General features: G+C 47.0%; 1 protein-coding gene across 1 annotated transcript in view; it reads right to left on the bottom strand.

Moving 5' to 3' along the window:
- Positions 1-26,481, bottom strand: part of LOC138284720 (protein argonaute-3) — a 916,780-nt gene that overhangs the window by 725,838 nt on the left and 164,461 nt on the right. Inside the window, exon 4 of the mRNA XM_069223834.1 lies at positions 412-620. Within this exon, the coding sequence (XP_069079935.1) occupies positions 412-620 (209 nt within the window). The remainder of the gene's footprint in view (positions 1-411; positions 621-26,481) is intronic.

The following is a 26,481-nucleotide window of genomic DNA, read 5'->3' as shown; positions in this document are numbered from 1 at the left end:
AGCTTGCACAGGAAATTTACAAAGTACGGCAAAGTTTATAAATATGGAGACTGCAAAATTACATGATAGGGCTAAACATACAGAACCTGCTTGCTAAATGCACAGATAACAATTCAAAATGATCATCTGCATAATCTTAAATTTCTTATTAAAGAAACCACCTGGTAATGAGTGCAATGTTTGAACTGTGCACTTATGAATCAACCAAACACTTATCTATATTACGAGTACAAAGTTAAATAACTCGAAAAAACAACATGCACAATAGGCTCATTTAAAATGTGCATAGATACAAAGCAGACTGCGTGTAAATGTGTTTGTAAATGTTTACAGCCTATTAAAATGACATGTAATGGTACATGTACAAAAGCAAGTGCACGTGTAATTATACGCCGCTTATGCAAACCTTACTTCATGGAGGGAAGATGGCGTAGCACCACATCCACTGCATGGACAGGGTTAGTGCTGATTGGCTTGTCCAGTTCCAGGGGCTCAGGAATTGTGTGTCCCGTCAGTACCTCGTGCAGCAAATGCCAGCTTATACGGGAGACAAATTTAATTGACACTTTGAAGGGTCGGTCTTTCCCCCCCTCTCCTGGAAGTGTAACATCCAAATCAACCTGCAAATGTAGAAAAAACAAAGTGTGAACTCGTCCGGATTTGACACTTAGAGCCCACCTGACATGCCAATTTTCCCTGACCATGTTAAAAATGAAGCCTTCCTTGATACTAGAATTACTGAAACCTTCATGTAGCAGACTAAAGCTTTCTTTATCTTAGCTACTGTGGCTGTGAACTAGGAATGACAATCTAAAAGGTGACACAGAAATTCCGAAACCTGTCTCTCCTACCAAAGTGTACATTCTCTCAGTAAAAAAATGGCCAAACATGAATATAGTGGTATCTTAAATGACTGTCAAAATCCAGGTACCAGTTTCTGTTTCTGCTGTACTTACTAAAAAGGGTCCTTTTAAACCTACGTAGTTCAAAATCTAACGTGTGTTCTTATCCTGCCTATGTGCAGGAGTCTTCTAATCCGGTGTGACCAGAAATATGAAGATAAAAGGAATAACAAATGTTTTAGTATTAGCAAAGGAGGTATAAACCGAGTAACAGTAGGTGCAGGCAAAGGTCAATCTACCCTGCACCATACCACAAGTTTGATGTGCAGCACGTATTATTGTAGATAAAGGGAGTTGTGTAGGCGCACTTGGTTCTACTTCACAAATTAATCGACAGGTGAAAGAGCATAGAATTAAATAACCACGTTTGCTGACATACTCTAAAGAATTTAGTGATCCAATTACACATACATACCTGCTTTTTGTTTGAAGAAAAAGAATAGAGATGCTACATGTGATGTGAAAAGTTATGTTTAAGTCTTGAGGTCTAGAAGAAATGTTGCACAGGGTAGCACAGAACCTCCAGCGAAAGTTTCTCATACGTTACTATACTGACCACAATTGTTGTTACATGAAGATTAGCAACTATCTTCTGGAGAGATTTAAACGAAAATCTCCACAACCAAATTATATATATTTTCATTGAAAAAAACAAAGGTTACAGAGACGTTATAGTTAGATTGACTTTTTGCCCACAAAAAAAACACATAATATTAGAAGTTATTTATAGTTATACTTATCTGAAGAAACGAACTTGTGGCCTACAGCACAAGTTATACTTTCTTCAGATATGTATAACTATAAGAATAACTATTTGTAGTTACATAGGTAGTCGCAGATCCACAAAGGATCCCCATTCCATATGTGTGTGTATTTATATACACATATATATATATATATTCCGAACACAATTTCTCTGTGTTACAGTGGCCCTCAACTCCATCAGGGCGGCTTCAACAGGAACAGAGAATCCTGTCCTTAAACATCCAAGAAAAACACTGAAGCTCAATTGCAGATCATCCAGTGCTTTTTATTCACCCACTTCAGCAGCACCATTCTGACGCGATTCGGCTGAAGGGACCATTCAGGCAGAGGCGCGCTGAAGGTTTTGTGTAAAGTACCGTAATCAGTTGAAGGTACGCATCTCCAACTCCTACTCGCTGCAGAACGTCTTTCATGAAGCCCCACTCCACTGAGTCTTAAGACTTTTCTATATCGAGAAAGACTGTGACTGCCTGTATCTCCGGGTCTATGTGCTGTATAGAGCCAAAGAGGGTTCCGGAGATTGAAGGATAAACTCTGCCCAGGCACATAGCCAGTTTGCTCCACACCAACCAGACAAGTCAGCAAAGGAGCCAGCCGGTTTGCCAGTATTTTTGCAAACAATTTGGTGCACATTCATCAAAGACAACGGTCTATATGATGGACATTGGTCAGCCGACTTTCCTGGCTTCAGCAGGACAACTAATAAGGCCTCACGCATGGTGTTTGGAAACATCTGTCAGCTGCAATCTCCTCAAATAGGGCTACTAAATGAGGGATAAGTAGCTCCTGATAAGCCTTATACAAGGCAACGGTCTAGCCGTCAGAGCCGGGCGCCTTGCCGTATGGTATATATTTAAGCGAGTGTTTGATCTCATGTTCGTTAGAGAGCCAGGGCCTCGCTATATGTCCGAGGTAATCTGTAACCGTGGCATCATCAAACTGTAATCGTGACCTATATAGGCTATGAAATCTACCCAACACCTCTTCTGTGCCACCCAACTTGACCAGTATTGTCTTGTACCTGAAAAATTACGATGTCCTCTCTTTTGGGATGCAACAATGCTACAAATGTAGCTCCAGTCCCCTCCCCCGCTCCATAATCCTGTGCCACTGCATATTTCCCCATATGTATCACCTCATTCTGAGCTGTCTCCTGGAATTCTACTAGCTAGCTTTGGAGAGAGCTTAATACAGTTTTGTCGCTCCCTCCCTCTCTCCAGCTTATTTTAGCCTCCAATTGGCCGAGCTGGGTACGCAGCGACCGTAACACTCCAGCATGTTTTGCCATTGTGACACCTGTATATAAACTTTAAAGGCTTCCCAGATTGTGGCAAACTTTGCTCCTGTACCCACATTTAATTTGCAGAATTCCTCAATGTTCCGGCCCATTTCAACCCGGAAAGCCTCATCAAGAAGAGATTTCGGAGGAACCACATAGAGAAGGCAGGAGGAGGGGAAACAGCACAATCCAATCCCATAAGAGTAGGGGGGTGATCTGAGTATGTACAGGGGAGTACCTCACATTCCCTTATGTGCGGGGCCAACCGTCGAGATATTAACCAATAGTCAATGCAGGTGTGTACGTCTTGAACGGTCAATAGTGTGTATAGCCTAAGATCTCTGGTGACCAGTGAGACCAAACATTTATCATGCCCTTCCGCTGTACAACATCAGTAATAGCACAAGACGCTGCTGAGGGCTGTCTCGGTAAAGCCTTTTCACCTATCCTGTTCAGGATTAATAACAATTACCTGTTAGGGTCTGAAGGCACTGGAGAGGGGGGGAGGGGGAAAGGGGCGTATGGGTGGGTGAGTAGCTTGAAGGTGATTTGCTTCTCGACCGGGGGCCAGTGGAGGGACCTCATGTGTTGAAAGCTGTGTTCTCAGTGTGGGAAGTCCAGGATGAGCATGGCAGCGGTGTTCTGGATGAGCTGTAGTTTTCTAATGTTTCTAGTCGAGGTGCCGGGGTAGAGGGTGTTTCCGTAGTCGAGCTTGCTTGTGATTAAAGCATGGGTGACAGTCCTGCGGACGTCTGCTGGGTTCCATCTGAAGATCTTCCAAAGTTTGCAGAGTGTGTGCCAGCAGGAGGAGGCGACTGAGTTTACCTGGCGGGTCATGGATAGGGAAGAGTCGAGGAGCCTGCCTAGGTTGCAGGCGTGCTCAGTCGGTGCAAACGTGGAGTGCTGAGGGATGTGGGCCATCAGGAGTCATCCCAAGCCGAGATGGCGCTTCCGAACATGATGAGCTCAGTCTTTTCGAAGTTGAGCTTGAGGCAGCTTTCTCTCATCCAGGTGGCGACGGCTTCCATTCCTGAGTGGAAGTTCCTTTTGCCCGTGTCCGGGTCTTCGGTGAGGAAAACGATGAGCTGTGTATCATCGGCTTCTGACGATGGCTACGAGATTGGCCATGTACACTTTGAATAGTGTGGGACTCAGTGAGGATCCTTTGGGGACTCTGCAGTTGACTCCTATGGGTCTGGATGTGTAGGGCGGAAGTCTGACCCTCTGAGTCCTCCTGGAGAGGAAGGAGTGGATCCATTCCAGGGCTCTTCTGTGGATTCATATGTTGTGAAGTCTTGTGCGTGGAGAGCTGTGGGAGACTGTGTCAAAGGCTGCTGAGAGGTTGAGGAGTATGAGCGCTGCGGTGTGGCCACGGTCTAGGAGTAATCGGATGTCGTTGGTAGCTGCCAGGAGGGTGGTCTCCTTGCTGTGGTTGCTGCGGAAACCATACTGGGAGCTGTCCAGGGAGTTGTTGGTAGCAATGAAATTCCATATTTGTGCGTTGATTGCTTTCTCCAGTACTTTGGCCGGGTAGGGTAGCAGCGAGATGGGCCGGAAATTCTTTGGTTCTGATGGGTCAGCCAAAGATTTCTTCAGGAGAGGGCATATTTCGGCGAGTTTTCAGTCCTCAGGGAAGGTGCCAGTGTTAATGGAGCAGTCCATTCTGTTTCGGAGCTCGGGGGCGATGGAAGTGCTGGCTCTGATGTATATGTGGGGTGGGCAGGGGTCCTTGGGGGCTGCGGATTGGGTGCTGTTCATGATGCGGATTGTTTCCTCCATGGTGAGCGAGGACCAGCAGTGGATGGTCTGGGTGGGTTCTGGGGGGTGGGTCGGTCCCAGCTTCCGGTGCCAGGATTTTCCTGGAGGAAGCTGTCATGGATGTGATGGATCTTGCCGTGGAAAAAGGTGATGAGTTTGTCGCAGAGGTCCTGTGACAGGGGGATGCTGGTGGCTTTGGGGGAGGAGGAGGAGATTTGTGAACTCGTTGATGACTGAGAAGAGTTCCTTAGAGTTGTGTGTGGAGGAGTTCATGCGATCCTGGAATGCCTCCTTCCTTGCGATATTTTGGCAGTGGGCGGCGGTTGCTGCTCTGAAGGAGGTGTGGTCTTCGCTGGAAGGCACAGAAAGGCCGACAGCGCTGATAAATAACCTTTCACAGTCGCAACTGCACATCCCTTCTGTGCCAAGGAAAGGGCAAAAAGCTACACATCAGACAAATGGGCCTTTAAGGGATCAATTCGCTTCTCTCCACACCAAGCAACACATTTTGCCCATCTGTTAGCATAGACAGTCTTGGTGGAGTGTCACCTGGCCGATAAGATAACATCTACCACTTCTGAAGGGAGAGAAAAGGAGCTCAGATTGCCCCGTTCAATCTCCAGGCAAGTAGGGGCAGGTTATACACCCCCACCTCCAGGGCCTGCACCTACATGCCTGGAGATTGAACCTTTCTGTACCTTCCTGACCTGCCTTCCTTATAAATCCCCTATAGTTATTAGGTTCTTGAAAGGCTTGACTAAATAGTTTCCTCCCACTCCGTTTCTTCTGCCTCAGTGGGATTTGAATTTGGTTCTTACTTTAATGGGTTCAGCGTTTCAGCCCATGCGTTCTTGCACGTTGAGGTTTTTAATTTTGAAAACAGTTTTCCTCACAGCTATCACGTCTGCTAGGCGTGTGAGTGAGCTTCAGGCTATTAGTGTGAAACCTCCTTTTTCATCCTTTCATGCTGACAAGGTGGTGCTGAGAACCAGGGCGGCTTTGCTTCCTAAAGTTGTCACTCTCTTTCATAATGGTCAATCTATAACACTTTCGTCCTTTTACCCTCCTCCCCATCCTTCAAAGGAGGAGGAAAGACTTCATCGCCTAGATCCAAGAAGGGCTCCGAGTTTTACCTTGAAAGGACAAGAGACTTTGGTATTGATGATTAGCTCTTCGTTGGATATGTGGGCAAGATGAAGGGCAAAGCCGTCCACAAGAGAACTCTTTCCAGGTGGGTCATTCTTTGCATAAAAGATTTTTTAATCACTGGCAAAGAAGGTTCCTCCTGAAGGTATTAGGGCCCATTCCACCAGTGCTAAGTCTGCTACTTTGGCCTTGGCTAGAGGTGTCCTAGTTTCTGAAATTTGTAAGGCCGCAACTTGGGCTTCCCTCCACACTTTTGCGAAATTATTGCTTAGACTTGGAAGTTAGGAGGGACGGCCATTTTGCGTGTTCTGTTTTGCAGGATTTCTTGGTTTGACCAGTCAGGCACCCACCTTGAGTGCAGGACTGCTTTGGGATTCTATTCATAAGGTGAGGAATCCACAGGTAGTTGTATCCTTAAGAAGAACAAGTTACTTACCTTTGGTTACGCTTTTCCTGGTGGATACAGTAGCTATCTGTGGATTCCTCACAATCCCACCTGCCTCCTCATTGCCCGTCTGGTCATACCAAGACTTCTTTTGCTAGAAATGTATATACGTTTTTGGTGTTTTTGATATGAACAAATATTGGGATTTATATTTGTAATTGGATTGGTATATATTGTTCTTGTGAAGTTGGTATTGACCTGTTTGCCTTGAAGGCACGTAAAAAATGGTGAAACTGACGTCAGCATGCTGGCGAGGACTTCTTATTTCCACAATGGCGTGGGGCGCCATGCAATTGTGACGTCCTTGCCGACCTGAATAGCTAGGAAGAAAATTTCCGTCGAATGCTGGCGCATTGGGAGAATTCATAAGGTGAGGAATCCACAAGTAGTTGTATCCATCAGAAAGGCTTGCCTATTGCGCGTGTCCATCATTAAGAAAGGGGGGGGGGAGCGGTCAGCTGGGAGGCAGGAGGGCTGGAAAGGTGCCTTGCGGGTGGGAGGGGGCAGAGGAAAGGAAGAGAGATGGAAAGAAAAGGAAAAATGAGTGAAAAAAAGGCAGAAAATGCAAGAGTGAAAGAGAGACAGAGAGAAAATACTTACTAGTGATGGCCACTAGACCACCAGGGATGAGGTGCAGGGATGAGCCTGTGCGTGGAGGGGGACCTCGAACTGAGAGTCCAGAGGCTCTCAGTTCATCCCAGGCAAAAGGCAGAGGCAGCAGCAGCCAGAGGAGCTAGAGAGGGCAGCAGATGCTGACCAGGTCAGTGCAGTTGCCCTAGCACAGCGCTGCAGCTGCCGTTAAGAAGGGGGGCAGGATCAGCGGTCAGCTGGGAGGGCGGTAAAGGTGCTTTGCGGGGAGGGGTGGGTGGGGCCACAGGATGGGTCAGAGGAAAGAGAAACAGAGAAAAAATACTTACTTGTGATGGCCACTAGACCACCAGGGATGAGGCGCAGGAACGAGCGGGGCCTCAAACTGAGAGTCGGGGTGGGGGGGCTCTCAGTTAGTCCCAGGCAAATGGCAGAGGCAGCAGCAGAGTCTAAACATAACCAAGTCATGGATTAGGGAACTAGACACCTCCAGCGATGTCCAACAACAATGAGATGCATCTATCAACCTCCTCCCACCACTGGGTGTATGAAAGGACAGTGCCCCTTCCAATGTGCCGCAGCAGCCTTATTCCATGCCATCCATGGCTGTATCCTGTTCATATTCGTCCCCTGGCAGCCACGGCAGTTGTCGCCCCTGCACCTCTCTTTTCACAAGGAATTGCTGCAGTGTCTTTGGGTCCACAAACATCAAGGCTTTGCCGTCTATTAGTACCCTGAGGCGAGCCAGATACAGCATATTATATTAAATCTGTAACTCACTGAGTCATATTTTACCCTGCAGAAATTGGCACCTCACCTCCTGTATCTGTTGAGTAAAGTCTGGGAATAGTGAGATCTCTGCTCCTTCATGCCTCAGAGTCCCCAGCTCTCTGTCCCTGTAATTAAGCAATCTCGCAACTATGAGACGCGGGGGGCCCCAGTTGACCGGACGCAGCACCAAGGAACGATGTGCACATTCCACCACCAATATCGTCGAAAAGGTGTCTCTGTCCCAACAAGTTATTCAGCAATTGTTCCACAAATTGCTCTATGTTGTCAATGCGGGACGACTCTACCACCCCTACGATTCTCACATTGATCCTCCGTTTTAGACTGTAGCACAAGGAGTAATTTGTCTGCCTTTTTCTGCGCTGCTGCCAGCATATTCTGCTCATCTTTGGCCTCCGACACCCTCCATTCTACCATATTGAGTCTCTCCGCCTGATTGTCCATCTTCTCAACCATGCGATCCATCCTGTACATGAGGTCTATCTTCCCATCTATTTTTGTTAGCCTGTGCTGCATTGAGAACAGTATTTGCTTTAAGTCTGTATCTGACCCCTCAGCAGGTCCCACCTGTGTCTCCCGTGGGGCCAGCGATCCTTCACTGCAAGCCTTTGGTGTCTTCCACTGGTCAAAATGCAGGTTGGTCTGCACCCGGTCAGCTTTCCCCATATTTGCAACTATTACCCGTGCACACAGTCTCTAGTCTCTTTGCGACTGTGTGCCACACAAGAGCTACATTGGTACCCCCAATAGCGTGGCACAGGTCTCTGTTCTCATTGCCCCAACACAGGGGCCTCCCTTTACCCAGCTTCACAAGTGCCATAAGGCCCAACTGCCGGCCTACTATCCTCTCTTCGCGCCAAAAAAAGCTAATGACGAGCAGGCTCACCATGCTCTCACCAGGTCCCTCTGGCCGTCCACTATCTGAGCAAGCACACCCCTCTTCTCTGATACTCTCCCCATTTGTGTCCAGCAGGCCCTCTGCGGCTCATCATGCGCTTTTCCAGCTCAGCCAAGCTCCGCCTGCAGGCCTCAATAATCAGCCAGGCACTTCTAGTCTGATAGGGAGTGGGCACCCCCATCTACGTGAGCGCCAGCCCCGCCTTCCACGGCGACAGCCGCGAGTCTGCAGCCAGTGCTGCACATCCCCCTAGCAGCGTCACCATGAGCGGCCCCGGCCTGTGCCCTTCTTCCGGCGCTGAATCCGCACCTCCTCCAGGGCCCGCTGATCAGCTCCGGTCTGAGGGCGCACAGTTCGTCCACAGGGCTCTGCGCTGCCCTGTGATACTCCAGGAGCCATTGCTGGTATGCATTGCGTCCAGGACGCCAGGATTATGGAGGATCAGTTTCTCAGTCGGAGGAGCACTCGACCTGTGCTGCCATTTTCTTTGCCTGCTAAGCTCCTTTCCCACACAACACATCAACATTAAGCTGAGTGGTGGTGATGGTAGGTAGACTGATGTAAACAATTCAGGGATTTGTGAGGTTTGCAACACTTATGATACATTATACACCCAATACCACTATGTACAGGTAATTTGTGTACAATAATGTGACTCAGTTATCTTGCCGTTCATGTGGAAACTAGTGAGTGTGGAATATGCTATGAAAAAGGCTTTCTCATGTTTAACCTGTTTGAGCACATCTCCACTAAAAGCGATTTACAGCTACCTTGTTACCCAATAAGCCACAGGGGAGCAATCATCTTTATTAACACTGCTGAAATTAGTCGAATTGGTAGAAAGGCTTAAGAAAATTGTTTGATCAGTCTATCAAAAGGGCTTTGGTCAATGATCCTGGTTCCCATACTCTAGATTCGAAATTTGAGCATCTTGTGAAGTAACAAGCCAGTCTACCTAAGGAAACCCCCATTCCTGGAAATTGTCTTGTAAGATGTCATTGTTGACAACCTATTTATGTATTTGTTGATTAAATATATGGCCAAGTAGTTTAACCTCGTCCCATAGTGCTTGAGCACAACGGTCAAGATTTGAGGAAGTGGACTTGCTGTCTTAAATGAGAAAAGAGTACTATAAAAGAAGTGAAGTCACAAAGTGACCCTTTGGCAGTGTGGGTTTTTATTAACCACTTGTCGAGATAAGGATAGAGGTCGATCTTTTTTAAAAGGGTCAAGGTACAGATTTTAGATCGAAGGCAAGAGTCTGTCTTAGGGAGCTGGGGATACATCTAGTGCAAAGCCAACTTTCAAAATTTTTTATTCTCGATCCATCTACTGGCTTGTCCGAAGATGACCATTGGTCTGAACTCTTGCTTGAGGCTTTGTTTTTGGCCCCCCAAGCATATCTGAATGCATGCTTTTTCCTCATTAAGGAAGAAAGGGGCTTTATTACATGGTTTTGAAGTAGTAATATTACAACCATAATGACTGCAGCTAATGTTTTGGTGCAGGTTTCAGACACTCTGATGGTGGAGGAGATTTAAATTAAAGAGTGCAACACTTCTATATTATCTGAAGACCCCATTTGTCAGATGTTACGTTTTACCACGTTGGGATGATTAGAAACACTCCCTCCCACTGGAGTGGACTACAGAGGAGAGCAAGTAGACAAGTGAGTCTTGAAGGAGACTGGGACTTCCAAGGAGGAAATGAGCTGGTTGTTGCTGTTGCCCTCCAGCTCTGGAGGCTCTCCTGCTGTATGAAGAATGCTGTTATCCTTTCACCTGAGGCTGAAAAGTCCACTCGGTATTTGAACCATCTGTCTCAGATGGGAATGGTGGTCTTGGCATCTATGTTGCGACAATTTAAAGATATTTTTCCTCTTACAGACCTACAGCCTTTAGACTTTTTGCCTTATTCTTCACCAGTTGCTTCTCGTTATCCAGGTGCCATGTGGGATCCAAAATCATTGGCAGTTAAGGGGAACAGGAAGTCACTCTGCATAACAGAGAGAATAAAGGCATATACAGGAGAGAAGGGATAGTACCACAAACGTTTTGGTGGAACTGACGAAGAAAGGTCACAGTTGTTTTGTTATCTTGTGTTTTTAATGCGTGTGTCACATTGTAAACACATAAATAAAGATGTTTTTAAAATCCACGTGGGATCCAAAACGTACTGATCCAGTAATCAGCAAGTTCATAATTTAAGTTGCACATCAGATTTAAATGATGTTAAACATGGCCATGATTCAGGTGTAAGAAATGCTATGACAGAACTCAGAGACAGATGCACCGATGGCCTGATTGGCAAAAGTAGTCCCTCTGGTACTAGCTTCATATAAACTAGTCTACAGACTATAGGGAGCTCTTCCGCAAAGGTGTTCAAAGATTCCCAAAAGGCTCTATTATAACACTCTAGAAGGCTGTGCTACTATTGCTACTAGGTGTTTTAATGTGTTTGATGTGGATCCACCCCCTATCATGAGATACTAATGTTTCTAAAGCCGACATATGCTTCTTCCAACGGCAGAGGCTATGACAGAGTGTGACTTAGGTTCCTGGCATAAACACAGACTCTGATCAGAAGGTCTGTATTTTTAAAGAGGCTTCATTGTTGTCATTTTGGTTGTGCGTGTTAGGAAGATTTTTATCTTCTTCGAGTTCCGCAAAGCTGGGTGTGAGAGAAGTAGAGGTCTCTGCGCAGAACAGTGCTGCAGTGTCTCCATAATAACAGGCTGAGGTTTCAGGGACTTCTGCTTGAACATTTACCTTCACTGCACTCCTATGTAATACATTCTGGAAAACTGGATTTCTGTCTGCAGGAGATTGCCTTGAACGTGAGTACTCCAGTAAAACTACTGTACAAGAAGTCGTGCAGGAATATCCAAGGCGACGGAATAGCGACTAGAAGTAAAAAAATAGAGGGCAACCTTATCCTCTTACGCCTTCTAGGAGAACGTATAGGAGGAGGAATGGGGAAATCCAGAGGCCCAGAAGAAGATATTAGATACAGCTGGGAATAAGGCATCTTCCTGATAGGAGACACCGAAGTGCCTCTACGGACCATTAACGATTCTGGTGGAAGATCCAAGGGCAGAAGTGGAGCCTGAAGTGGTTCCTCCCCAGGTATTACCTTTTTCCCATGGTCCTGATGGAACTGGAAGTAGGGACGATGACGAAGCACAGTAAGATAGCATTTCAGAAGGTGAATGCAAAAATTCCTGTTGAGTGAACCCAGCGGCTGCAGGAGGGACAATACCTGGGGCTCAGGGAGGAACTGAGGGACATCCACATCACCCTGGTCACCATTGCAGGGGTGCTGGCAAACATGGCCAACACCATGAGGGAGGCAGTGGCACACCAACGGGCGCCTGACACTAGCCACACCGATAAACAGCCCTCCACCTCTGCTGACGCTAGTGGACAGGAGGCCCCGCCACCGGAGCAACAGGCCACCAGTAGCCCTCTCCCTGCAGAAGGAGAACCACCACACAAACGGTCCCTGCGATCCAGACAGAAGCCAGAGAACATTGTCAAGACCCCCACCAGGAAATAAGACTCTCCTGATTGTCACCCTTGTATCCCACTCTGTCACCCTGTCCACCTCGAGCTGCCATTGCTCCCCTTCCTATGCCCCCTTGGACAATGCACCTGTGATACAAATAGACTGGACTCTATCCTGGACTCTCCTCCACCATCACCCAATCCCATTGCACATCCCCATTTACTTCTCAGTAATTAAATAAACACCCTTTGAAAAAATACAAGTATGTAGTAAATCAAATGATCTAAGTATGTATTCCTTTAACATTCTGTAGACATTGCAATTAGACTGTACAGTAATGTATACATAGGTATGACCTGTATTGTGCTGCAGTCAATACGCCAGGAGCCAGAGTAGGGCACAGATATCTGTGAATAGACATGTCAAAGAGTACAGTATGTGGCCAAAGTAGTGGGAACAGCAGGCTGCCAGTGTAAATTTACAACACAAAACTGCAATGGAAGGTGAAGTTACAGTGTCTTACCTGTGTGTCACTGGAAGTACTGTCGAATGATAGATGTTCTGTTGTCCACATCCTCATCCTCTGCCTCCTCTTTGTCATTGTCCACAGGCTCCACCACTGCCACACGCCCATCTCCAGCCTCATCCTCCTACAGAAAAGGCACCTGGCAACATAAGGCACAGTTGTGCAACATGCAACATGCCACGATGATCTGGCACACTTTCTTGGGTGAATAGCACAGGGAACCACCTGTTAGATGGAGGCACCGAAACCTGGCCTTCAGAAGACCAAAGGTTCACTCTATAATTCTTCTTGTTCGCCCATGTGCCTCATTGTAACGTCCCTCTGCCCTTGTCCTGGGATTCCTCACTGGGGTCAGTGGCCATGAGAGACTGGGGTAACCAGAGTCACCTGCAAATACCGAGGGATACCTGTTAGCCAGACACTAACCCTTAGGGCCAACCCCACACCCATATACCAACATACACTGGGTGGGGACCATGGGCTCACCTATTAGCCACACCCGGTGCCTCTGGAGTTGAGCCATCACATATGGGATGCTGCTATTCCTCCTGGATAAAGGCATCATGCACAGACCCAGGATACTTTGCGTTCACATGGGAGATGTACTGGTCCGCCAGGCACACTATCTGCACATTCATAGAGTGAAAGCTCTTTCGATTTCTGAACACCTGTTAATTTCTCTGGGGGGGAGAGGGGGGGTTTGGGGGATAAAGGCAATATGTGTACCATCAATAGCCCCAACAACGTTGGGGATATGTCCGATTGCATAGAAGTCAGCTTTCACTGTGGCCAAATCCTCCGCCTGGGGTAATACGATGTAGCTATGCCTGTGTTTCATCAGGGCAAACAAAACTCTGGTCAGCACTATTGAGAACATTGGCTGTGACATTCCTGCTGCCAAGGCCACTGTCACTTGGAAGGAGCCAGTTGCCAAGAAATGGAGCACAGATAGGACTTGCACAAGAGGGGGAAACCCAGTGGGCTGACGGATAGCTGAGATCAGGTCTGGCTCCAATTGGGCACACGGCTCTTGGATTGTGGCCCTATCAAGTCTGTAGGTGAGGATATTGTGCCTGTACTCCATTGTTGCCAAGTCCACCGGGGCCTGTACACGGGGGGGGGGCAGGAGGGGCTCCATCTCCTATTTATCCTCAGCGGCTGTAATCTAGGGGGGAAAACCATGAGCAACAGGTCAGTTTCCGACATTTCCTCAATGTACAATGCATTGCACGTTGTGACAGAAACAGTATGTTGATGTTTAGTCCCAAAATGTGCTCATGTCTGCTGTGAGTTAGGTGCCATGGCCTGCTCCCCCCCTGAAATGGCGGATACCTGTCCTGTATGGATGGACAGATGGAAATGAGGTAATGCTGCTGACGTTTTGCGCCGTTGCGGGAGTCCGTCGAGTACCGCTGTGCAACTCCTCCTCATTGGTTATCATTGGGCCCTATGGGTTACAGTAGCCAATGGCGATGTACGCCGGCGGTGATGGTATGCACCGCCGCGGATGTGACCGCCATTTTCTATCTGTTCACTCACTTGCTACCTGACCTTCAACAAGAGAGGACCTACACTGCAAGTGCTGCTGTTACCTGTGTTTGGAACCGACCTTGGCTCGTGTCACTGGGGAAAGGGGACCTGCCTTCACCGCTGCAGAGTTGGAGAGATTGGTGGATGGGGTCCTACACCAGTACCGAATGCTGTATGGGCCTCCACACCAACATGTGAGTACGCTGTGAGCACGATGCATGGGGAATGAATGCATGGAGTGCTGTATGTGAGGGCCTTGTGTAAGGCGGGGGGAGGGTTGAGGGGTGCTGGTCTGCGTGCTGCATGTATTGTGGGCAATGTATGTGCGTAAGGGGATGGGAGGGATTTGGTGGGCCATTAGTGTAAAAGGCTGGACGGTAAGACGGATACTCTTCTTCTATGTGTATTTCCTCTGCAGGTCAGCACCCATCGGAAAAAGGTCATATGGCGTGCCATCACCAAGGATGTGTGGACCCTGGGGTCTACGACAGGCGGAGCACCCACTATCGCAAACGGTGGGAGGACCTGAGACGCTGGGCATGGAAAGACAGCGGAGGCCCAGCTGGGAATGGCCTCCCAACGAGGAAGGGGTGCCCGTCGAACCCTGACCCCCTGATGTTCCGCATACTGGTGGTGGCCTATCCGGAGCTGGATGGGCGCTTGAGGGCATCACAGCAACCACAAGGGGGTGAGTAAAGTTCCCAATATACTACCGGAGCCTGGAGGGTTGGTCTCTGGGTGGTGGATGTGCACCTGTTGGTGCCACTAGTCCAGGCCCGACATTGCAGGGTAGGTTCCATGTTGGGCAGGGGCTGATGAACTCCACCCCCAAACAAGCTAGTGGGCATCCACTACTGGGCAGGGCTCTGTGGGTCTCAGGTATGCTGCAACTGGCGTTAGGTATTACTGTCCATGGCCTGGTGACTAGCATTGTGACTGGTAGTGCATCGCCTAGTGCGTAAGGCTGTCCTCTTTGTGTGTTGTGTACGCCAACGGTGGTGGTGTTGCTGGCATTGACCAAGTGTATCCTCTGTCTCTTCCCCCCCTTTTTATTTTGTCATCCTGTCCTTCTGTGCATTAGCATCATCTGGCAATGGAGCAGAGGCACTGGCGACGGAGGGAGCTGCATCCCACAGGGCCCAGGAGGCCGAATTCACAGACGGTGAGGGCACCAGTGGGACGGAAGGTGAGGTGTGCACCACGGCAGAGACTGGAGGGGACAGTTCTGAAAGTGATACCTCCTCTGATGGAAGCTCCCTGGTGGTGGTGGACACCTCTGTGGCCACCCCGACTACAGGTACAGCTGCCACCCCATACCAGCACCGTCCTCCCAGCAGCCCCTCAGCGTGTTTCCCCTACCCGCTCACCCAGGAGGGTGGGCATCTCCTTCGCCCCAGGCACCTCAAGCCCTCCCACAGTTAGCCCTGCTGCCCTGAAGGAGGAGGCTATTGACCTCCTGCGATCCATCTCTGTTGGGCAGTCAACCATAGTGAATGCCATCCAGGGCCTGGCAGGGCATTTGCAACATACAAATGCATTCCTGGAGGGCATTCACTCTGTCGTGGCGGCCAACATAGATCATACCAGGCTCTGGCCTCCTCCCTGATGGCAGCCATTGTCCCTGTCTCTAGCCTCCCCCCTCCAACTTCCCCTACCCAATCCCATTGCCCTGAACCCCAACCTATCCCAAGCACACAGTCAGACCAGCATGCACCCAAGACAACACACAGGAGTGGCTCAGGCAAACACAAACACCACACATCATCCCACAGGCACTCACACAAACACCATCCACATGCAGAAGTACCAACATCCACTACCTCCACTGTGTCCCCCTCCTCCGCCTCGTCCACCTCCCTCCCAGGAGAGTCTACACTCACACCTGCATGCACTACATCCACACCCACTGCCTCCATCACCATCACGCCTATCAGTACACGCCCCTCATTGGCAGTCACCACCCCCACATCCATGCACACGGCGCCAGTGTCCTCTCCCACTGTGTCTGTGCCCCCTCCTCCCAAAGTACACAAACGCAAGCACTCAGACACCCAACAGCCATCCACCTCACAACAGCATCCAGCCCATGCACCTGCACCCAAACACAGCAAACACCTCCTACAACCACTTCCTCTTCCTCCACTCCCAAACCTTCACCCCCTTCCCACCCCAGTGTCCCTAAGAAGCTTTTCCTCTCCACCTTTGACCCCCCAAACTCCTCCCAATCCTTTACTTCGGGCCAGGGTGGGCAGAACCCAGGCCAGCCCCTCAGCCACCCAGTCCACGGCCACTGTAGTTTCTGCAGCTACTGCAGGTGTGACAGGCTCCAAGGAGACACCCATCAGCACTGGCAGTGTGCCTGCACCAGCTGCCAAGGGGAAGGGACAGGAGGCACCACGGGCTGCGAAGGGCAAGGAGGCACCACCACACGGCAAGGGCAGGGAGGCACCACCACACAGCAAGGGCAAGGAGGCACCACCAGCTGCCAAGGGCAAAGGGCCTGCCCCTGCAGGAAGGAGGGACAGGAGACCTGGTGCCATGACAGGATCTGAGACCCCATCACCAACCATGGCACTTCAGCCGTCCGAGGCTGCAGGGGAAGGGCTGGAGCCTCCCCCCACCACCTGCACCGCCATCAGCACTGCCACATGCACCACCACCAGCACCACTGGCAGCAGCCCGAGCGGCAACCGTCCGAGGCTGCAAGTGAAGGGCTGGAGCCTCCCCCACCACTGGCAGCACTGCCACATGCACCGCCACCAGCACCACTGGCAGCATCAGCAGCCAGAGTGGGCAGCCGTCCGAGGCAGCAGTGGAAGGGCTGTAGCCTCCCCCCCCCACTGGCAGCACCGACACCAGCACCGGCACTGCCACCACAGTGCAGCCATCGCCGTCGGCAGATTGATTGTAGTACTGCCTCCATGGAGTGTTATGCATCCTGCCCACTGCAAATCTTGTGGGTATGACACCCAGGTGAGAGACTGTGACCTTGCATTCCCCGAGTGCTGCATCACAGGGCACAAAGCCCCCTGCAGAACCAGTGGAAGAAGGCATCCACTCACCCCCCTCCTTGCCAGAATGAAGCACACTGGGCACAAGGCCCCCTCCAGAACCAGTGGAAGAAGGCATCCACTCACCCCCCTCTTTGCAAGGATGAAGCACACTGGGCACAAGGCCCCCTCCAGAACCAGTGGAGAAGCCATCCACTAGAGAGACTGTGGCCTTGCACTCCCCGGGACCAAGCAGTGGGGAAACCACCCACTTGAGAGACTGTTGCTTTGCACCCCCCAGGACCAAGCAGTGGGCACACCACCCACTAGAGAGAGACTGTGGCCTTGCACTCCCCAGGACCAATCAGTGAGCAAACCACCCACTAGAGAGATTGTGGCCTTGGACTCCCCAGGACCAAGCAGTGGGCAAACCGCCCACTAGAGAGACAGTGGCCTTGCACTCCCCAGGACATCGCACAGGGCATGTAGCCCCCTCCAGGACCAGTGGTGGTGTACCATTTTACGGAAGAGGTTATACTTCCTTAGGTGGTAAGTAATACACAAGTTATATACACTAGTATGCATAAACAGGCATAAAAACAGTTAGAAAACAGTGCAATATGGTGAAAATCACAATAGGGAATAATGGCCATAGGGGGAGCACAAACCATAAACTAAAAAAATGGAATGCTAGAGTCGGTCCCCCACGTGGACAAGTGGAGTGTGTAGAGGGGAGCTGGGAGTACTAGGACAGCACAAAGGTAAGTACCACAACACCCCCCAGCAACCAGGAAAGCAGGAGTAAATCACTGTAAAATTGAAAATCACATTAAGGAGAAAACCGGTATGAGTCCTCATAACTACTGTCTTCTTACGGAATATGGTGTAAGGCTCCTGGCTACATAAAGCTTAACTATTGGTGACCCTATGAGGTGAAGTTATAGCTACAAAGAACGCACTTTTCCAAGTTAGATGTCTTAAACTTGTCTTATGTATCAGCTCAAATGGTGAGCCCCTGGGTTTAGAAAGGAGAACGTTAAACTGCAAAGATGTAAAGGAGCACCTAGTAGGGGAAAGAACTCTTGTGCCCTCTAAGAAATCTTTCCTCACTGGTATTCTAGAGAAAAAGGTTTGTGAAGGAGATTTCCTATAGGCAGTAAACACCACAAGGCGTACCCCGATTGTGAAAGTGCAAACCAGCTCTCGCTATAAATTGGTAAGATAAGAGAATACCACTTGCTGACATCTGGATGAAGCAAATTTGTTTTGGACTGTCAAGATATAAAACCACTTCCACTTGAAAGAGTATGATGTTCTAGTAGACACACCCCTTTGCCTCTTTCCCAATGCCCATACAATCATGTGGCAAATCGAAATGCCTGCATTGTATGAGCTCAACATCTGATCCTGAACTTGTGGATATCATCTGGTCTGCCTGGCAGCCTCCAACAGGTGTAGAAATCTGTAAAACACCAGTGGAATGGCCACTCCTTAGCTACGAGTATTTTTCTGGCATTGACGTAGGACAGTTCTATTAGTCCTGCTGGAATCAACAGGCTCAGAGGAAAGGCATAAAGAAACATCCCTAACCAGTCTCATCAAAAAGGCATCTCCATAACTTCTGCACAAACTCTAGCTGATAGTACCCGAAGACAAACCCTGAGCATTTCTTCTTTTCTGAGTCTGCAAATAAATATAATGGTGGAAATCCTCAATCGCGAAAGATGTCTTGAAGTGATTTGTTGTGCATCATCCAATCGTGATTTTCTTGAAGAAAAAAAGCAAACTTGCTAAGTCTGCCTTTGTATTCTGTATGCCTGGAAAATTAACAGCTGTGGTCAGCAATTCCATAGTTACAAGTCATTTATAGCTCATTTGTGATTCCAGGGAGAGTAGTCTGGAATGTGACCCCTTACTGCTTGTTCAGATTGTAAGTACATTGTTGTTGTCTTTATGAGGTACTTCACCTTAATGGCGGAAGAAAATACTTCAGAGCAAGATCGACCGGTTTCAAATTCTAAAATCAAGCACGTTGACATCTTCTTTTCTGGCCATGTTCCCTGAACCTGAAGTTGGTTCATATAAGCACTTTGTTCCACAAGAAAGGCATCTATCATGACTGTCTCTGTTGAGATTTCCTGATGAAAGGGATGCCTTTTAACAAGTTCTAAAGCTGGCACCACCACAGGAATGACTAAAGTGCAGAATGGGAAAGGAATGAGTTTGCCTTCCTAACTGCCGGGCAGTTGACATCATTGGCCGTCTAGGCACTGAGGTCTCATGGAGAGTATGGCATGAGGAACCCCAAAAAATACAACAGAACATCGATCCTAGTAGACTATATCTGGTGCGCTGTTGAATGAGCAGTTTGAAGTAGATTATGACATTTCATACCAACAGATGATAATCTTTCCTCCCAAAAATACATTCTTGTAACCGGAGCATCCAGGATTGCACCTAGTTAGTGAACTGACGTAACTGGAACCAAGGTTAAATTCTTGTTATTAACAAGCAACCAGAGGCAGCTAAAAATCCTCAAAGCCATATGACTTCAAGTTTATTCTTGATGGGTAATTAATAAAAATCAATACATCGATACATCACATTATTCTATAAAAAATAATAAATATTCAATACAAAATATCAGTTTTACATTCTACAATATGATGATAAAAAGCATACCAAAACTTATTGTTATCTAAAAAGGGTTTCCACACTCCTGTGCAAAGATTTTTTATATTAATTGTCCTCTAACATTAGAAGTTTTTGTGATACCAAGTGTAGAAACTTCAAAAATGTAGCATTAAAAACAATGTCCTGGGGTTTGAGGCAGGCAATCACTGCTTTACGGCAAGAACGTATACCCCTCTGATTAAATAATGACTTCAATAAAAGTTTGCGTTCGGTTCTTAAAACGTTACAAATACAAACTAAATGAATTATATCGTCATGTCTGTTACCACATAGCCTACACTGTGGGATTTTTGGAGAGCGTTCCCATTGGACTAGGTGGGCATTGCCCGGAATAATCCCAAATCTATATTTAATAAAAAGATCTTTATCTGTCTTGGTCCACCCTGCCTCCAGGTACGGCTGAAGCTTTAAGAGTTTGTAATCATTAATGATCATCCACGAGTGTTATCTAGTAAATCCTTGTCCATGATTAGTGATCCTTTTTTTGCAATCCGATGTAAAAAAAAATTAAATAAATGTAAGAGATATTGGAGTCCCATAACTCCACTGCCGCTAGGTCGATTAGTGCCTGGTCTAAGTACCGGCGCCCTGTGTCTGCGGTGTTTGAGCTGATCTCTTTCCAAAGGGCACGACAGAGCGGATTTTCCTTTGCCAGCTGTAACTGTTTCCAGGCTTTGATGTAGCTGGCTTTTCTGTCTATGCTTTGGGTTAAGGAGCCAAACTCCAGCCTAATTTGTGCTAATGAGGTGTGTCCTGGTAATTATTTTATTTAGGATAGTAGCGTCTTTCCCACACAGAGCTTCGCTTCCATATCCTAGAGTTGGAATTAGTTTGGTTGTGATGACTTTAAGCGGGGGGCGATAGCTAGGGCCGGTTAGGATTTTTTTTTTTTGGGTTTGGAAAGCGAATAATAGCATGTGGCCTTTTATGTATAACTCCTGTTTCTGGGAAAAAAAGGAGCCGCGTTCGTCAAAAAGTACACCAAGGTATCTGTACTGATTTACTTGTTCCAGAGGGCCCCTTTGTGAGTTCCATTTGATTTTTAAGGATTTTGTACTGATTCTCATTACTTTAGTTTATCCTGGTTAACTTTCATTCCACTCTGCTATGCGTATTCAAATATCTTAACAATGAGTTGCTGTAGTCCCACTTTAGTTTGGCTCAGGAGAACTACATCATCGGCGTATAGCAGATTTGAAATAATCATATCGCCGAGCTTTGGAGAGTGCCCGTTTACCCTGTTTAATTCCACAGATAAATCAGATAAAAAGAAATTGAAAAGGAATGGGGCCATCACACAGCCCTGTTTCAATCCCTGCTTTGTCATAATTTTCCTTGAGAGGAAGGTGCCATCCCCTACCTTGACTATTACCCACGTGTCTATATGTAGCTGCTGTGTGGCTTTTAATAAAGTCTCCGGTATTCCCCAGGAAGCTAGTTTCTCCCATAAGAGAGGTCGCCGGACCAGATCAAAAGCTGATTTAAAGTCCACAAAACACATTTACAAGGGCTGTTTTTTGTGTTTGCATTTGTCAATAATCATTGATAATGTTAATATGTTTGCAGCGGTGCCTAGGCCCTTTACAAAACCTGTCTGATTAGGAGGGTTAATACTATTTTCCGTTGCCCAGCTACGGAGGTGTTCCAGTAAGAGACCTGCGTATTATTTGGCTTTTACGTCTATTAGAGGTATTAGTCAGTAGTTCTCGGGTTTTGTTTTGTTACCTCCTTTAAATATTGGGTGAATTATCGCTCCTTTCCAGGATTTGGGAATACTTATTGACAGTATACAATGATTGAAAGTAGGGGCAAGTTTTTCACACCAGTAAGTCGAATCTAGTTTAAACAGATCTTTTGGGATCCCATTGGGGCCGGGAGCACCCCCATTTCTACTTTTTTTTTAATTAAATTGCTAACTTCTGTTGCTGAGAAAGGTATTTCTTTATTTTCCTTTTGGACAAAAGGGGATTTTGATATCATTTTCCCTGGACTTAATTTTTCTGTAGCCACTTCTAAGATTTTATCAACTAGCTTGGATTCATCAAAGTGTTGATTTAAATAGTCAACCCAGACGGGTTCCGGGATATTTGAGCTAAACAAAGTGCTCGGGCCTCATTCAAATCATTGACCATTTTCCAAAAACCCTGAGTATTTTGTTTTTTACTTAGAAATAGGGCTTTTGCCAGAGGTCTTGATGTTTCTGGTGTTTATGTTCCCATAGTTGTTTCCGATATGCATTATTTAGATTTTTTAAGTCAGCCTTAATACAGCCATTTGTCGGGTCCTTCTTGTATAATTTTAGTACTTTATTTATTTATTTCCTTAATTTAATAATATGCGCTGAATAATTTATATTTATATTTGTATTTGCACCCCGCGCCTTGTTTCGATATCTCTTTTGTGGTTGATCTACAAGAAGACGAACCACAAAATTGTTTAGGAAGAACGACCAATTGGGTCCCTGGTTATGTCCATGTTGCATTGTGCAAAAATTGCCCTTGATCGGACCCCTTTAGATTCCTTTAGTTTTTCGGACCATCAGAGTTATTTTTATAGTTTATTGTAGTGACGTCTCCTGGCATGGTTTGTGCAGAGTTATGAGTAGGAGGATAATATCCTATTTCCAGGCATGGCTGGCCATGATCACTCATATCTGATTTTATGATAAAAAAAACTTTGTAATTAATGTAAGCAGGAATAGTGAGACCACAGTATAGTCAATTATTGTGTGGGTTTTGTTAGCGTAGCAGGTAGGTGCTGGCGGAGTGTCCTGAGGGTATCTCCCATTTAGAATTCTAAGCCCAAGAGCCTCAAAGTCTTTTACTAAAGAGAGTGCTGGCGTACCAGCTTTTCCTCTCTCGATTTCCCCCAAAGATTGTTGTGGTACAGCCCATAGGTGATCTTGCAAAATGGTTTGTGTATCCCTTTCAAAGGGATTTAATAATTTTTGATTGAAATCCCCAGTTATCAGAAGCTCTAGGGGGGCTAGATCTTGATGGGCAGTTACGATTATATCTATCAAAATTTCGATGACATGTATTTTTTGGATTGGGCATCTGGGTGGATGTAAACATTGATTAGGAGGAGGGGGTTTGAATGATCCCTATGCCACCCGTTTAGCTTCACTACCAGGAAATCTTTGTTTTCGACATATATTCGAGTACACAATAATTTTAGACCTGCTGAAATGAACGTAGCAAAGGCCCCCCTTTGAATGGCTGTACTTTTTCTCCTTTATTGCTGGGGAGAAAAACCCAATATATCCATCGATTTCAAAAGGGTTTGTAGCCAAGTCTCCTGAAGGAGGATGATATGGAAATTCTTCAGTAGGGTTGATAGATCTTTTTGGTTTGTGTTTGGTCTGACCCCGTTTATATTCCATGAGCAGACCTGAAAGGGGGTATTATATCGGTCTGTTAGCATGTTATGCGCCCTGCTACTTACTAGTCAGTGACGTTTTTCTAAATAAGTTAGTTCTGATATCTGGCCTAGTTCAGAGTGTACTAAAGGATACATATTAAAAGGAGTGCCCCCTAGAGGGTAGCCCTCGGTTTTTCCAATTGCCGACCTAAGAACTGTTGATTTGATGGTTTTTTGTGTTCCTCTAACGGATCGGGATAACCAATTTGCTTGGGGGTGCTGAGCTTAATTCCCCATTTTAGAAAGGCACATTTTTCACCAGCCACTCTTTTTGACAGAAATGGTGTCCTCCAGGTTACCAAAGTTGCTTCGTTAGGGGCTCCTTTATTTGTCTTTTCCATTAAGACGAACTCTATAGAGACGATATCAGTGGATTTTATATCTTTTAGTGTTGTAGTAACTTGTAGTAGCTTCAATATGTTTCCCCTGTTAAAAATGTCAAATCGCCCCCTAGACTGGTATTGAGGTTCCAGTATTAGTTGTAAACAGTCATTTGACATACCTGGTCGGGCTGCCTATTTTGTCCTCCTGTTCACCAAGTTGGGTGAGCCTTAGATCTTCTACTACTCTGTCAGGCCGTTTTGACTTTATGGTCATTTGCTTTGTTATTAATCTGTTTGAGTAATCATCCTCCAGAGGTGGTTTTGACATTTCTCTTTTTTGTTTTCCGATATTGGGCTGGTTGGGTTCCAATTTGAGCCCCTTTGAGATAAGCATGTCTCGATTTGGTGATCCTGATTATTGTGCCCTCTTCTTCAAATGACCTCCTGCTTATTTTAGGGGGGCTTTTTTTGTCTTTGTTCTCCTGCTGGTATAGGTTTGTAACCTGAGAAGCCATTTCTGATTGGCCTAATTCAGATAATATTAGTGTAGTTTGCTGGTCGTTAATTATTATATCCCCCACAGTAGAAGTTTGTGCGTTTTCAATTTTTCCGTTTAAATTTTGGGTCATACGTGTGGTTTGGCCTGCTCTGATATTAAATACTGGAAAAGGTTTATTTGTTGTTAATATTCCCTTTATAGTTGTCGAGGAGTCATTTGACCTGGACAGATCATCTTCTGTGTCCAGGCTTAGGGTGGGACGCAATTTCTTTACCATTGGGCCCGGTGGAATGATTGCTTTTTTGTTACTCGCTTTTCTTTGTTGTTTCTTTTGTCTTTTTGTAAGAGACTTCACTGGCTGAGACAGAGTCCTTACTGATTCGGGGAGAATAGAGGGCCCTGTATTTACCTTATGGTCTCCAACCTGATCACATTAAGTTCCTCCTGGGCTTGCGCCACTTTGTCAGTTTGTTTCCTCAGGCACCCATATGCTCTGTCTCCCAAGTTTCTGGAATCCCTTATCTCCCTCTGATCCAGGGGTGGCACTTCGGTTGTGGTTTGTTCATCAGGTCTCATGTTTAAATTGTCTTTGAGGTTCGTAATCAATGAGTTTAGGGCTTCTGGAAGGGAAGCCAACTTGTTGATTATTGGCTCACAGGTGCAGTCATTTATTGTAATTTCAGCAAAATTTTGAGCTCTCTTAATCAGATTATTTAAATTTGCCAGTTTCTGATCAATGCCTGCTATGGATTTGGCCATAGTATTCAGTATGTCCACCTGGACATCCATTTTTGAAGACTGGTAAGCTAAAGTATCCAGCGTTAGCTGTTCATTGTCGTCCTCCTCATCTTCCCTTATTATCCTTTTTAATATAAGAGATGCATTTGGGGATCTGGTTCTAGAAAGAGAAGTATTTGTTTTAATTTCTGAGGTTCCAATTGTATGTAATTGCGGGAACGCCCCCATATCGTAATTGAAAGACCTTTTACAATTGAGCATGGTAGAGCTCAGATCCCGATCTTGACATTGGTGTTTCTCCAGGTTATATTCGGATTGTGAGTGATGATTCATTGCATTTGTTTTGCTATGGCCTTGTAACCCTAGGAAAGATTCACTTTGAAAGAAATCAGCTGCTCCTTTAATAATAACGTTTACCTCCAAGGGGGGTTTAGTACCTAGATCGGGGAATTCGGTTTGGTTTTCCAGTGGAGGTAAATTGGAGGTTTCAGGGGAAGGTGAGGATGACCAGAGGGTCAATAACTCCAGGTCCTGTAATGATCCCCAGTCATTTTCTTTGATGTTATCTTCCATTTGGTTAGTTTTTTCTCCAGAGGTAGTCTTCTCCGTCCCCTCTTTTTCCATGAGTCTGCTTTTGTCATCCTGCTCATGTAGCAGGCTACAGTTGCTTTTTATGGGGGGAAATTGGGTGGGGTAGTGTCGCAGCACAATTGGGTAGGGAGAAAATTACATCCAAGGGGTCTTTCAGGAAATCGGCTTTGTTGAAAACGTTTCCTGATCTTTGTTTCCTAACAAAAAAGGGGCTATGGGGGAGATCAAGGATTGGTGTTTTGTCTTTGACTTCCCTTCCCCTTTTGGAGTTGTAGGTGAGGACGAGAGTTTGATTTCTTGTTTTTCTTAAGTTGAGGCTGAAGAGCACTTTCTTTCCCGGGCCTCATCCTCCCGTTATGTAGATTTTTGTCTTTCTTTTTGTTATTCCTCCTTGCTTTTACAAAGTGGAAGATGCCTCCGCATCTTTCAAATGAGGGGCCCAGGAGCTAGAAGGCTTTTCTTTTCTTTTCCCTGGCCAAATAGACACACTTCGAGTTTGAGGGGCACGAGCACGTGTGGCCCTCCTTTAATATATCCTCAGTCAAATTATTGGGCCCGGGGGCCTATTTTGGAGCCAGTGTTTACAGGTGGTTCAGGTGGCCTAAAGCTTAAGCTCAGGTCTCTGATCTCCGTCGCATAAATGGGCTCCCCAGGCAGTCCCCCCCTCCTTCCTAGTCCTCAAAAAGGGCCTCAGACCTGGCCCGGTCCACTGCCCTTGCTGCCGCGTGGTTTTTGGTGCAAGTTTACTTCCCTCAAGCCTCGGGCCTCGAGCCCCGGCCCCCACCCCCCCAGCCCTGGCCCCCTACCTGGTGGTCAAGTTCACTCGGGCTGTTCGAGCTCGCCGGGATGACTCAAGGCGATTCCAGGCCAAGCATTCGAGCACAGGCCCTCCTCCTCGCGCACTCTTGTCACGTCACGGCACCACAAACTAAACTTGGGATCTTTCAGTGGGGTTTCCCTCGTAGCAATCTTCCACAAGACGATCCCAAAGCTGCTTACAGTTGGAATCCTACTGGTGGGTGGGAGTGTGAAGCAGTTGCAGCAAAGGGGAACAGGGGGAAGGGAGGCTCTGCTGGGCCCAAGAGCCGAGAGTTTA

Source organism: Pleurodeles waltl, chromosome 3_1, assembly GCF_031143425.1.
Source record: "Pleurodeles waltl isolate 20211129_DDA chromosome 3_1, aPleWal1.hap1.20221129, whole genome shotgun sequence".
Taxonomy (NCBI): domain Eukaryota; kingdom Metazoa; phylum Chordata; class Amphibia; order Caudata; family Salamandridae; genus Pleurodeles; species Pleurodeles waltl.
This window is presented reverse-complemented; position numbering and strand designations above follow the sequence as displayed.